At 59.3% G+C, this 14,585-nt stretch overlaps 1 protein-coding gene across 2 annotated transcripts in view; it reads right to left on the bottom strand.

The window, feature by feature from the left end:
* Positions 1 to 7,390: 7,390 nt before the first annotated feature.
* The window catches only part of TSHZ3 (teashirt zinc finger homeobox 3), a 56,223-nt gene continuing 49,028 nt past the window's right edge, over positions 7,391 to 14,585 (bottom strand). For both annotated transcript variants that reach the window (XM_036303507.1, XM_036303508.1), the window contains exon 2: positions 7,391 to 12,146. In XM_036303507.1, coding sequence (XP_036159400.1) covers positions 8,944 to 12,146 — 3,203 coding nt within the window. In that variant the 3' untranslated portion in view covers positions 7,391 to 8,943. The remainder of the gene's footprint in view (positions 12,147 to 14,585) is intronic.

The following is a 14,585-nucleotide window of genomic DNA, read 5'->3' as shown; positions in this document are numbered from 1 at the left end:
CACAGAACCGAACCTCCTGCAGCCCCCTGTCCGCTCCTCAGGGCTGTGGCCGCAGCGTCGGGAGGGGACACGGCAGGACGGTGGCACTCGGAGGGTGACCAGACGAGGAGTGTTCAGAACGGCAGCCCCCGCGCCCGGCCATGACCGAGGCCCCACCAGCTCTCTTTGGGGGAGGAATGGACATTCACCCCCAAACTCCCATGGCAGTGTGTCCATGCGGGTTCTACTATAACCCACGTGGATTGGGACTCACTGTGCAACAGGGCGTTTCATGGAGGAAGGACACATCTGGGCCCGGGGGGGGGGGGGGGGACATGACGAGAGTCTGAAGCCGTGAGAGTGGCGAGGGGCTGCCCCTCCCCCTCGGCCCTCATAACCTGGCCACCGACAGTGGCCCAGCAGCGAGTGTGAAGGGCCAGAGAGGCAGGAAGACAAGCTGCCCGCACAGCCCGCTCCCCTGGCCACAGCCTCCATCCGGCGGGTCAGCCGCAGGTGTGCCCTGAGCCCGGACATCCTTGGGGCGGGACTTCCTGTGCGGCCTTTTCCTGTGTGACGTCACTCATGCAGCTGGCTGAGCGGCGTGGACGTGGCTGCCAGGTCCCCATGTCCCCGTCCCTGCCTCCCCCTCCTCCCCACCCCGGTGCTTCCCACCCTCGGCCATCTCGCTGCCTTGGCCACAATGAGGCCACTACGGAGCCGGACACAGCCCCGCGTTCTCTCTGGAACTTGATGGTAAAAAACACACAAACAGGTAAATATTAAATAACTAAGTAAGATAGAGCGGACGCGTGAGGCACCCGGGCTGAGTGTCCGGACGGAGTGAGCAGCACAGGAGGTCGGAGCAGGGGAGGCGGAGGCCTGGGTGCGGGCGTGGGCCCCGCGGGCGGGCGGCGTGGGTGTCAGCGTGGCCGAGCGTCTCCCCTCGCCGGGAGCGCGCCCGCTGGGCCGGAGCCCACCCTGAGTGCCGCCCACAGGCTGCAGGGTGAGTCGGGACACGGTGCCGCGTGAGGCTGTGCGGCAGCCGAGGCCCAGACCGCCTCCGGCCCCTCACCTTCACCATGACCGTCCTCCGCAAGCCGGGTTAGCCCGCTGGGCACAGAAGGACTTCCGGACGCCCCTGTGCCCGACCCGAGAGGACCTGGGCAACCTCCCTGGGAGATCCCAGACCCCCCGGGAGACGCGGCCTAATGAAGGCTGTCGCCAGGAGGCCACAGGGCGCTGCCGCCTCCGTTCGGAAGGTGCGTGAGGGCAGGAGAAGCTGCGCCTCCAGGCCCCTCCCTGCAGCGCCCGCTCCTGTCCATCCCGCAGGCCCAGCCCGGCCTCCGGCTCAACGAGCAGCTCCCAGCCGGGACTCGGCCCGGGCACCTCCCTCCGTGTTTTCTCCCCCACCTCACTCTCACTCGGGCGTTGTCCTGTGTTTGTCGCCCCTGTTTTGTCTCCTTTCTCCAGCTCAACCCCAAACTCCTCACAGGCCGGATGGGTCTTGGGCTGACCCAGGGGGGGCAGGGCTGGGCTCGGGCCTGAGGGTCCATCGCAGGGTGAGACCTCACTGGACCTTCGGAGGTGAGAGGACACCGGATGGGCTCACCCCTGGGGATGGCTCAGGGTCCAGGGGACCATGCCCGTTGGGAGCACAGTCTCCTCAGAACTTCTCTCAAGACAAGATCACAGGTCCAGGTTTAGGAAAGCCAACCCTACCTTCCAGGGGTCCCCGGGCCCTGCAGTTATGGGTCTCTGGGCATCTGGACACACCCATGCCAGCTCCAGCACAGCCCTGCCCAGCCCGCCACACTGCCCAGCCCACCGCACTGCCGAGCCCGCCGTACTGCCCAGCCCGCCGCACAGCCCAGCCTGCTGCACTGCCCAACAGGCCGCACTGCCCAACAGGCTGCACTGGCAAGCCCACCGCACTGCCCAGCCCGCTGCACTGCCCAACCCACCGCCCTGCCCAGCCCGCCGCCCTGCCCAGCCCGCCGCCCTGCCCAGCCCGCCGCACTGCCCAGCCCGCCGCACTGCCCAGCCCACCGCCCTGCCCAACTGGCTGCACTGCCCAGCCCGCCACACTGCCCAACAGGCTGCACTGCCCAGCCCACCGCACTGCCCACAGGCCACACTGCCCAGCAGGCCGCACTGCCCAGCCCGCCGCACTACCCAGCCCGCCACACACCGCAGGAAAGCCCCCTCCCTCCCAGTGCATCCGTCTGAGGCTGTCACCGCAGCCTTCAAACCATCTGACTGGGTGGGAGCCCGTCACACTGTCACCGGCTCAGCTTTCATTAGGCGCGGTTCTCTGTTAGCCTAGCCAAGCAGAAGAACTCAAACACATGCACAAATTAAATCGACATCCAAACTCCACCAATAGACAAAGCAATTTAAATGATATTCATTAGAGCGATGACAAGCCCTGATGAGGCTTCAGGAGCGGGTCCGTCAGCCCGCCGGCGGGTGTCAGGGCCGCTGAGGCGGAACCCGCGGCGGCACCTCCATTTTTTAGGCAAAGAAAACGCCTCCTTCCCCGACACACCCGCGTCACTCCCTCCACGCCTCCCGCTCTGTCCGCCACGGCCACCGGCCCTGGTTGCTGGACACAGGTAAGGCCACGTACCCGAGCCTCATCCGGAGGAAAAAGCAGCCACTCCGACTTCTTTTTTCCATAAATGCTCCAATTAAAACAGATTTCGGTTTCTCGTAATTTCCCTTCACTTGGCCTGGGAGATCTCTAACTCACTATTATGACGGTCGTAAATGTGTCCCTGATCCTGCCGTGGAAAAAAAATAATGGACCTGAAATGTTGAAATGTGATAATTTTTGAAAATGAACCCTCCAAATTTAAAGTCATTTCCAAAGTCCTATTTAAACGTCTTAATTGTTAAAGAAAGAGAAGGATGAACACCCCTACTCTGCTGCCGCCTGGCGGGGTCCGCAGGCCTGTAGGGCATGGGACTCTCGGGGCCCCACACGTGGGGGCAAGGAGCCACTCCAGCCACAGGCCACGTCTGAGCCCCGCAGTCCCATGGAAGGATTGGAGTCCACTTGGAAAAAGAGAGCCACACGGTGACTGCGATCCATCGCTCAGGGCAGAACAAGGCCACAGCCACAGCCACGGCCACGCGATCTCTGGGCTTTGGTGTTTGCAGCCCAGGTAACACCCACAGCAGGGCCGTGACCAGCAACTTTACCTGATGCCTGCACTGCTGTTTATGCTTTTATGCTCAAGGCTAATCATGTGTGTCCTTGGCTTTGAGCAGCATGGCTCAGTGGTTACACATCGACCTATGAACCAGGAGGTCATGGTTCGATTCCCGGTCAGGGCACATGCCTGGGCTGCGGCTTGAACCCCAGTGAAGGGGTGTGCAGGAGGCAACCGGTCAATACTTCTCTTTCATCATTGATGTTTCTCTCTCTCTCTCCCTTCCTCTGAAATCAATAAAGAATATATTTTTTAAAATTTTTTAATTATGTGTCCTTGGCTTTGAGCAGAGAGAATGTTGCCTGCACCCATATTGGCAAAATCAGGATTCTTAGAAACACCTGTAGCTGGGACGCGCCTGCACGAGGGGGTGTGAGCTCTGACTGGGAGAGTGAAGCCGGCCACACCGTCCCTTCGAACTTCCTGTGACAATGGGAACGCCCCACAGTGTCCCAAAGTAGCCGCCGGCCACATGTGGCTACTGAGCACTTGAACCAGGGCCAGCACAACTGAGGAACTGATTCCATTTTATTTCTTTAAATGTGAGCGCTCACATGTGGCTGGCAGCTCCTATAGGGACAGCTCGGGCTAGACAGGAAACACAGGGACCTGGTCCCCATGAGCTGATTGTGGCTGCGATTCCTGGGAAGGGGCACCTTGCTGATCATCGCTGTCATCGGACTGAGAACATCTCGGTCCGGGACGTTACACAAAGGGCATGGGAAGCAGCCCCTTGATCTCCGTCACTGGAAGTCAACGCTGAAAACACCTGGCTCCTTGGACCAGGACTGGGGTGCTGACCCCAGAATGCTGAGCCCTGAGAAGCTGCTGGCGTCGGTGGAAGTCATTCCTGAGTCACCATCATGCTGTCCAGGAGCGCCCAGGCGCTGGGTTGGCGGAGCAGGGGATGTGGTCTCAAATCAAAGGGGCTTTGGGATGCACCCCCGCTGGGGACAGGAAAGCGCGCCCTGAGTCCAGCACAGGCCCCTTGCTGGGGACCCTCGCTGGAGTGCCAGGGACGGCGGCACCTCCCTGGCGTTGGAGCGCGTCTAGCTCTCGCCTGACAGCCGCCAGCACCCGGAAGGAGAGGGTTCTCAGAGGAGATTCTTCCCGGAAGTTTCCTGCTAAGACGTGAGCTGGAGCCTTTCCCACAGCACAGCCGCTCCGGAGCCGAGTGTCCTGCCCTGCGTGGTGCCGGGCTCAGCAGCTTCCCCGGGTCCCGGGCTGGCTTCCGCCGAGAGGTGCTGCCTGCCCGCGGCCCAGGGGACATGTGTTTCCAGGTTTCCTTTGGCCAAAGATCTCACGTGCTTAATAACAAATCCTGAGAGAGAAAAGGTCAGTGTTTCTATCACCAAAAGCATAACGCTCTGGTCGAGTAAAAATGGTTATTTCTCCATCGCTAATACGGTAATAGCTATTGTTTTAAAGTTAAAGTATTTATTACTAAGAGTGGTGTTGGGGTTTGCGTGTTTCCATTTTTATGATTGCTTCCTGTTATACAAAGTGTGTTATTTTTGTGCTAAATAATCAACGGAATACAAGGCAACGGCCATTTTCCGATTTCAAGAGAGCTGCACAGATGAATTTGAAAAAGTGCTATCATTTGATTTTCCCATGAGATGACTTAGCACCCCGGGGACGATGGCTCTCACCCAGCCTCTGCTCAAGGCGCCTGGCTTCCCGCGGCTGCGGTCCCGCCACGCAAGCTCCGGGCTCCCGGCCCTGCTCTCATGGAGCTCAGCGCCCTAGGCTCGGCGGGCTGCAGGCCTGGCTTCTGTGTAAATGTGGTCACGCCAGGCCGGAGGAGCAGTGCAGTTGGGTGGGTGCTGACCCGCCTCGCCGCGTGGTCAGAGCTGGAAGTCGTCCTCGGCTTGCAGAGCCCGCGGCCTGAACTCCTGGGCCTTCTGGGGACAGCCCTGCGCCGAGCACAGCTCCTCCTGGGTGGCTGCCGATGCTCTGCCCTTTCGCAGCAGGAAATGGAGCAGAGGTGCCGGGGGACGGGTCCTCGTCACAGCCGGCCCCTCACGCCCTGGGCTCTGTTCACGGCAGCATCCTCGCCACTGAACGCGGAGGCTGCCGCGAGGTGCTTTGCTGCCTGCCGGCTGCGGCAAGGGGCTGCGAGGTGGCATATTGATTTCTTGTTGTGAAGTGAGCTGTTCAAGCTCCATTTAAGGTTTTCATCTTGCATGTAGCCCTGAGCACATCAGAGCACCATAAATTAGTTAAATTGCACATTTATCACAAATGTTATTTTAAGATACTGTGTAAAGGTGATGGCTGTGAGATACAGGGGGGCTGCGGCAAGCCGGGCGGGGCGGGCGAGGTCATCCCCTGCACACCTGTGATTAAACCGCCCTCCCCCCGGGACCCAGGTAAAGACGACTTGGATGACAGTCCTCCGCACTCACACCCTCCGTGAGCCTCCCTGTGGGGCGGCTGCCTCTGCCTGGCCCGGAGCAGCTGGCTGCGTCCTGCTTCGCCGCGGGAGCAGCAGCCGCCGGCTTGGGGGGAAGCTATTCCAGGCGCTGGCCCACCCTCAGCCAGGACAGCGTCTGGTGACCCTGAACTGAGTGGCCTTGCATGTCCAGGTGGGCTGAGGCCCAGCCACCCCTCCGTGATGTGTGGTTGGGGGGCTGTCACTGCCCAGTGAGGTGTGCACCCCGGCCCGGGCCCTCGGCTGCCCAAGCACTGCTTCCCCTTGGGGTGAAGTGACTTTCAGGGCCTGAGTACAAGCAGCCCCCCCCCCCCCCCCGGCTCTGAGCCTGGATGCCGAGTGAGTGACCACGTGCCCCCTTCCTGGACCAGACATGCTCACTCCAACCAAATGGGAGTCCCAGGGGTGGGGGCGGGGCCTGAGGAGGAGCTGGGCAGAGGTCAGGTTCTTCTCCCCAACTGTCAAAGGCTCCACCAGCAGCACAAACCCCACCCCCCAAAGCCGCACGGGCCAGGTGGTGACGGAAGTGTTGTCAGTTTAATCTATTAGAGGCAGGACTTTGGGTTCTAATAAACCCACACTACATTTAACTGTGAAACGCTCAGAGCAGAGATCGGGGCTCCGGGAGGAGAGGGTGTGGAGGCACAGGAGGGAGCGTGTCTGTGCCCGGGGCCGGGTTCCCTGGAGAGGGCTCAGGGGGCACCGGCCTGCGCCCGGGGACGGGCCACACGAGATGGGACCCCAGGGAAGCCCTCGCGGGCCCCGACCACGTGGGCGTCTGCGTCACAGGCGTGAGCACAGCCAGCTTGGAACCCATTTGCCAAAATCCTGTTCTGAACTCGGTGAGTTTCTCTCTAAAACCAGGAGAGAGATGACTGCCGATGAGACGGGCGCAGACAGGGATCTGGGACTCATCCTGACAAAAGGGGTGGGGATGAATGGAAGCATGTGGGCGTGTTGCCAAACATCTCTGAAAGGGCTTAATTTACATTTTTAATAAGAGTATCTCTTTCAGGTGAGGTGTTTCCTGCACCACGTGGAGGGCTGCAGCTCTCATTGGTGTAATCCTGGGGTGGGAGCTGTGGTTCGCAGGAACGCAAGAGGGGTTTGCGAACGTAATGAAGGTGTTTCTCAACTTTACGTGACATGCCGCGTCTTGTTGGCACGATGTGCCAGAACTCATAGGAGCTGGTGACGATCATATAAACGCTCTCCCCACGCCCCCCGGTGCGGGTGCCGCCCCCACCCCGGACCATCCCGGGCCTCATCACCGCGGGAGCTTCTGTGCCAGAGGGAGCTCTGGGCCCAACTCCACCTGCCCCTCCTGGTTGTCTGCCGCTCCGTGGAAATTGCATGTCAACGGGCAGGAGCCGCCGTGAGTGGAGGCTTCCAGAGACCTCCCTTCCCATCTGCCTCCTCACACCCAGGGGGAGACCGGACCCCACCCCACGCCAGCCCCCAGCTGGGACCCGGCGCTCTGCCCCCCACCTACAGCCTCCCTGGCCCAGAGAGAAGCTATCCACAGGCAAATGTCTTCCTTTCTCCCCAGTGTGCAGCCCACGCCGCGTGTTCCTGCTCTCCCGGCGCCGAGTTCACGGAAACTCCCCTGATTTACAGCGGCTCCCGCCTGCCAGCACCTGGCAGACCCCGCGGCCACCTCAGCCATAAACAGACCGCGTGCAATTCCCTTTTAATGCGCTCGTTAGTCGGAGCACATTTCAGACATAATTGTGAACGCGACACAAAATTATAGCAAAAAGACGATTTTAATGCTGCCGTAGAAAAAGGGTTATGTGAAGAGTCACAGAATGGTGGTGCATTGTCAACAACGAAACGGGGCACACAGTGTGGGAAGTGGCTGTGCTGTGTACATGCCGAGATTTTATACATGGGTTTTCACGGGGTGTCAGCTGTCAGTTACTGCTGCAAATTAACTGCCAAAACTGGGGGAGAATGGGATCACTGGGAGAGCGGTAACCACGGGTTACCTTTCATGAGCCTAAAGATAAAGCTGCAGTGTGGGATCTGGGGAGAATAATTAGGAGGAGAAAACAGAAAGTTACCGTTTGAAACAAAAAGGCATCCGGCCACTGGCCTGGAAGCCGAGGGCTGAGAAGTACATGGGGAGGGCGGCCCCGGGGCCGCAGCAAAGTATTACAGTACAAACATTTTAAAGGCTTTATCAATGTTTAGGAAATACAGTACAAGTCTCTCTCTCTCTCTCTCTCTCTCTCTCTCTCTTTTTGTTCTTTTTTTTTCCTTTTCAAATAGACTTAACCCTTTGAGCACTGAGTTTATTTTGAGCATTCTTTGATTTTTAATAAATACCTTTAAAAAACGATGTGCAAAATAGTGACGATGCTGCCTGCCGTGGACGTCACGCTGGCCGCGTTGGTTCAGACTGCTCGGAACGAATGATGACACGGTGCTAATAAATATGTATAATTTAAACGGGAACCTCTATCAATATGGATGTACTGTATAGCAAAACAAACAATCATACTTTGCTTTCAGATAATGTTTCTGTATACTTTATAAATGCTATCTGTGGCATCTTCTGTATAATTTACAATGTTTGCATGTAAAAAACAGAACCCATAGACCTTAAAAAAGGAAACAGAAATATACACTATACACAGGCACGGCTTATGCCCAGAGCATAGCGGGTCCATAAAACACTGTTGCTATAAATGAGGGAAAAGGTCATTTAACCACAATCACATTCTTCATAAGAGAGTCTGAAATCTATACAATATATACATTTATGTTTCAATGTGAAAATAATATTCTTTTAAATTTCAAGGCGTGTTATACCCCTGCAGATCTGCATAAATGGAGGTTCATATTATTAATTTTAACGAAGCTGGTAAGGAGTTTACAAAACAGAGCTTCATACATTATTATCATTTTATTTTATTTTTTTTTAACCAAACGAATGCAAAAGTGCTTCAAAGTACTCAGAGGGCTAAAGATGAAAGGGTGAGGAACGCGGCGCACCCACTCCGGGTGCATGGAGGGGCGCTTCGGTATAAATGCTTAATTAAATGGTCTGTTACGCATGCAGCTTGGAGCGTCGGTGCTCACGACTAAATCCCATTTACACAGAGTTCCAAACACTTAGCACTGCGTGTCGCCTTCCTGGTTACCAGTAACCACCGCTGATTACGCACCTCTATCAACACTGTACAGTCGTACAAAACCGCCCGCCCGCCCGCGCTGCCGGGAGGACAAGAACCTGTGTGCGGCGGGACAGGGCGGCCTCGGTGCGGGCGCCGCCTCCCCAGAGCAGACCACCGTCGTCTGGGCCGGAAGCCACTGCTACTGCTTCTCCAGCTCGGACACGTAGAGCAGGTGGTCCTCCGGGGACTTCCCGTGGGTTTTGCTGAGGTGCAGCTTGACGGCGTGCTTGCTCGCGAAGGTCCGGTTGCACAGTCTGCACTGGTAGGAGGTGCCCAGGTCCTCCTCGGCAGAGGCTGTCATCAGCTTCTCTGACGGCGACTTGGTTTGTGCTATCTGACTGCTCAGCTGCTCGGTGGACAGTTTGGACAAGTCCCGGAGCCGGAAGCCCAGGTGCGACTCCAGGTGGCTGATGTAGGTGGAGGGAGTCCTGATTTGTGACGCGCAGTCATTGCAGAAGAACACGGGGTGGCCCGTGTCCAGGTTTTTGAGGAACTTGGTCCCGCCTGTCCTTCGGAGCTGGTACTTCACGTTGGCCAGCCAGTGGCTGATGGTGGTCATGGAGAGCCCCGTGAACCGGGAGATGTGCATGCGCTCCTGGGGGCTCAGGTCCGACATGATGAACTTGCCCTCTGAGGTCTGCCGCAGGCTGGCGGCGAACTGGGCCTGCAGGATCAGCAGGTGCTGCGGGTTCCAGTTGGACTGGCGGCCCTTCCTCTTCTGCGTGGGCGTCGCCTCCTCGGCCTCCTCCAGGGTGGTCCCGTCGACGTCGGACTTCTCGGAGACGCTGGAGGGGGTGGAGGCCTTGGACGTGTGGCTCTCCGTCAGGTTCTTGAGCATGTCGGAGATGTCGGACAGGGCGTTCTCGCGCAGCGGCGAGCTCGACATGAAGGACACGACGGCGGACGTCTTCGCTGTCGTCACGGTGGATGAGGAGGTGGCCGGGGACGTGGACGTGGGGGACAGGAGCACCGAGCCCAGCGAGCAGCCTTTGTCACTCTTCCCTTTCGTCAGGTCGATGGGCTGGTCGTTGCTGGCGTGGTAGAAATAGCGGTCCAGGGGGTCCGCCTTCTTGGCCGGCAGGGGAGGGGGCGTGGCCACGGCCGCCTTCTCGGCCAGGCTGTTGCTCATCTTGAGGAGCATGCTCATGGGGTCCAGGGCCGGCAGGGAGGGCTTGGCGGCCTTGCCCAGGTGGATGTTCATGACGGACTGCAGGGCGCTCAGGGGGTTCACGAACGGCTGCTCGGGCGGGTGGTCGGTGATGATGGCCGTGCTGCTCAGGCTGCCGGCCATGGGCTTGCCCGGCTCCTGGCCGTTCTCCACAGGCTCCGCTGGGGGGCTCCCCTCCTTGTCGCCTTCGCGCGGGGGACTGGGGCTGTGCTCCTGGCTGCGGAAGCCGCCTTCGCCAGAGGCCTCCATCTTGACGGGCTCGCTGGCGTCGCTGCCGCAGGGGGAAGGGGTGGCCCGCCTGGGTGGAGAGAGCTTGCCCTCCGGCTCCTTCATCTTCTCCTCGACCTTGGCCACTTTCTCAGTGACCTTTTTCACCAGCTCCTCCATGGCGTGGAAGTTGGTCTTGGGCATGGGCGAGGTCTGGCTGCTGGGTGGGGAGACCAGGGTCTGGCTCTTTGCAGGGGACAGGATCTCGCTGTTGCCGAACATGGGTTTCAGGGGCGCGCTCTTCCCCGACGAGCCCAAGGACAGCTTCATCATGTTGGGGAGCTGGTAGGCGGCGTGGATGCTGGGGTAGCCGCCCCAGCTGGGGGTGCCGTTCTGGGCCTTGTTGATGGCGGATGTCACGGTGTTCTCAAGAGACTTGAGGATGTCCAGGCCCCCCTTGGGACTCTCCTCCAAGTCATTTTCCGTCAAATAGTGGTACTTGGAGGAGATGTCATACTTCTCTTCCTCTTCGCAGGGCTTCTCCTTGTCCTTCGGTTTCTCGTCGGGGACGGCTTTCTCCTTGTCCACTTCCTTCTTGACCTCTACGGTCAGTTTGGGGGAGACGCTGGCCGGCGTGTGGGAGGGGGACGTGAAGGTGGTGGCCGCCAGGGGCACGGACTGCACCTTCTCGTCCAGCAGGGTGGTGACGGTGGGCGTGACGGGCGTCTCCATGATGGGCTTCCCCTTCTTCATGGCCGAGTTGGTGACCTTGATGAAGTGGCCGGTGACCATCATGTGGGCGGTGAGCTCCTGCAGGGAGTCGTGGGAGCTGCCGCACTCCATGCACTTGAGGATCTGGGACTTGCGGGCCTCGAAGTGCCAGGCGTAGCTGGCCCCGTTCTGGTGGCCGTAGCGGTTGTTGGGCGTGATGTAGGGGTTGGCGTTCTTCTGCAGCACGTCGTTTGTGTCGGCCAGCGTGGCCTTGGGGGTCCCGCCCGTGGAGTCCGGCGAGCTGGGCAGCTCCAGCTCCGCAGGCGCCTTCTTCCGGGCGGCGGGGAGGATTTTGGCCGCAACGGGCGTGACGGGCTCCTTCAGAGGCACTTTTTGGTAGTGTTTCGTTTTGATCATGTGGACGCTCAGGTCCTGCAGGGACTCGAACGAGTGGCCGCAGTACATGCACTTGAGCACCTTCTGGGCGTCCTCCTTCCCCTCCATCTCCAGCAGCGAGCGCTTGCGCGGCTTGGACCAGCGCTTGGGGTTGTTGTTGTCCGCCTCGTGGTTGTCGTCGCGGTAGTGGCCCGTCTCGTTCATGTGCACCGTCAGCTCCACCAGCGTGTCGTAGGCGGCGCTGCAGTCCCTGCAGCGGAACTTGCTGGCGCCCGTGAAGATGGAGCCATAGAGCTTGCTGCTCTGCCGGTACAGCTGCACGGTGCTGAAGAGGCTGGGCTCGGGCAGCGCGCGGCTCGGCGACACCTGCTGCAGCGTCTTGGCCATGGCGCTCTGGTGCCAGTCGAAGCTGCCGCTGCCGCAGCTGCTGCTACTGCTGCTGCTGCTGCTGCTGCTGCCCGGGTTCTTCTCCGAGGACGGCTGGTGCAGGTTGAGGCTGAGGGTGGACCAGTAGGAGTTGGACAGGAAGTTGTTGTACACGGCCTTCATCTGCTCCAGGCTGTCCGACACGGAGGTCTCCTCCAGCGCTGCTGCCCCCTCCTTGGTCTCCTCCTCGTTCTTGACGGAGGCGCTTTCGAAGTCGGCCATGCGGTCGCTGGCCTCGCTGATGTGGGACTCGCTGTCCATGTCGTGGCTGGAGAACTCGGCGGCCGGCGAGTTCTGGTAGCTGGCGCAGGGCTTGCCGAGCTCCTTCTCGGGGCATGCGTACTTGGCCGAGGGCTCCCCATCTGCCGGGCTCCCCGCGGGGTCCAGCTCTTCCTCCACCAGGGCGGCAGCCTTGAGCTCGTCGGACACATAGGCTGCGTGGTGACAGGCGGGAAGGTGGGGCAGGTGTGACAGAAAGAGGAGAGACCGGGAGGAGAAGAGAAAGAGAAGAAAGCATTAGTAGGTGTTGGTCTTACCTGGAATATTTTCTCAGCTCCCGGGAAAACGCAGCGAAGCCGATGGGCACATTTATTTGTAAAATTAAATAGTTACAATGTGGTGTTTCTCTGGAGCACAAAAAATATCTGCTCTTCAAACATAATTTGCCACCTTATTCTTCTCAAGGGGCAACAGCTTGAAATTAAAACTAAATTTGAAATTAATGAAGCACATTCTGGAGGTGGCACTCACTCCTAAAGTAATGAATTACCTGTATCAACCTCAGAGACAGCAGTTCCTGTCTGTCAATTAATATGTCTTATGCTTCTCCTACCCCTAATGCATTTCTTAACAGACAGATTCACAATTTAAATTAAGCAAGCATTTTTTACTCATTACATTTTTGAGGCTCAATCTTTAATAAATACAAAGGACAAAAACATCAATAAAATTTTTACGAAGTAAAAAGAAAGTACACCAACTGAAATAAATTGAAGATGAGATTGTGTGGCTTTTTACCCTTTTATCCTCTGGAAAAGCGGGTCTCCGGAAGCTGAGCGCACGTGTCCTACCAAGAGACGGGCACTGGTGCGCTCCAGACGGGAGGGAAGAGGACCGCCGCCCCGCCCGGGCCCTGCGCCCTGTCCACGCGGCCGTCCGGCCGCCTGCACGCACACGCCGGCGCAGGTGCTGTCGGAGCCAGTTCGGACCATTGGTATGCAGCGCTCACCCCTGCTGTGTCAATATATACAAGACCTCGCCGTGGACCTTACAAATGTCAAAGTGTTTGCTCTTCAGACGACTTTGTCAATATTCACTCAGCACCAGCCTCACGGGCACCACGGCCCGGCCGCTCCGGGAGCCGGAGGCGCGGAGGTAAACCCACGTGCAGGTCCCGAGCAGGTGAGGGCGGGCGGGCACCTGGCTGCAGAGGCACACGCCCGGGGCGAGGCCGGAGAACTCTTGTTATTGGAACAAAGTGATCTTTTCATTCTCCTGCACTCGGTGACTGGGGTTACTCCTGAGGGGAGCCCGCCTGGCCCTGAACGCTGAGTGGGGCCGTGGAGGACAGCACTGTGGACGTCACTCACCCACTGGGTCCCCAGGGTGCGGAGCCCTGTGGGGGTCACAGTCTGAAGCCAGATAGAAGGGGCATCACTGTCTGCCCCCCACACCGTGTGCTGCAGGCCAGCGGGGCGAGCGTGGGAGGCCAGAGCCGCCTGCATGGCGGGCTGAGAACGGACACAGACTCTGGGAAAGAGCACTCTGAGTGGGCTTCACTGCCACACGGCCCCGGCGCCCTCGGCGGGTTTCACCCCGAATCAGTGCGGGACTCAGACCAGTGAGGACCGGCAGACGCGCCCCCAGGCTTCTGGCGGGTCCGCCCGCTGTGCCTTCCCAGGCCCGTCTGAGCACCTGGCTTCCTGCGCTGAGAAGCGGGTGGGGGGCTGCGTCCCGGTACCCGGGGAGGACCAGCCTAGGGGCAGGGACCCTGCTCCTGGCACACGAGGGAGCGAGGCCTGTGCTCCAGCAGCAGCATCCTTGTGAGGGACAGAGGGCGGCCCTGCTCCAGCCGTCGGAGGTGCGATGTGCTGGGGGGACCCTAAGTGTGAGGCCGTGCGCTGAGGCTGACACGTTAAAGGCTGATAAGCTCTTTCCCTCGGCCAGGCCCAATGGGCAGGGTCCACAGGGGGCCTCGCTGCCGGGCTGGCCATGCTGACACAGGGGACGCGTGTCCTGGAAAAGGGACAGAAAGGGAAACTGCAGAGCTCGCACTGTCCCACCTTCCTCAGCTCACAGCACGGTGTGAGGCCTGACTCGCAAACCCCCGGGGCCAGCGCTCAGGGGCGGAGGGGGGGGGGGTACCGGGGGAGGTGACCAGGGTCGCAGTCTGCCTGGACCCGCCATGGGGTGAGCACAGGGAGCCCTGCATCAGGGGCTCCCCTCGTCCTGGCAGACGGGACGCGGAGCAAACGGGTCAGAGCAGTGGTTCTCAACCTTCCTAAGGCCGCGACCCTTTAATACAGTTCCTCATGTTATGGTGACCCCCAATTTCATTGTTACAAATTGAACATCATTAAAGCATAGTGATTAATCACAAAAACAATATGTAATTATATGTGTGTTTTCCGATGGTCTTAGGCAACCCCTGTGAAAGGGTCTTTCGACCCCCAAAGGGGTCGCGACCCACAGGTTGAGAACCGCTGGGTCAGAGCACCGGCCCCTGGAGCCCAGCCGTGCGCACAGGGATGGATCTCGGTGCTTGTCTCCCAGAGACACCCAGGAACCACCCCTGGGCGCTCTGCTCCCACTACAGCCCCGGGAACTCCGTGTGGGAGGCAGAAATCCGACTCGGCCCCTGAAGCCAAAAGAAG

Source organism: Myotis myotis, unplaced genomic scaffold (genome assembly GCF_014108235.1).
Source record: "Myotis myotis isolate mMyoMyo1 unplaced genomic scaffold, mMyoMyo1.p scaffold_m19_p_37, whole genome shotgun sequence".
Lineage (NCBI taxonomy): Eukaryota > Metazoa > Chordata > Mammalia > Chiroptera > Vespertilionidae > Myotis > Myotis myotis.
This window is presented reverse-complemented; position numbering and strand designations above follow the sequence as displayed.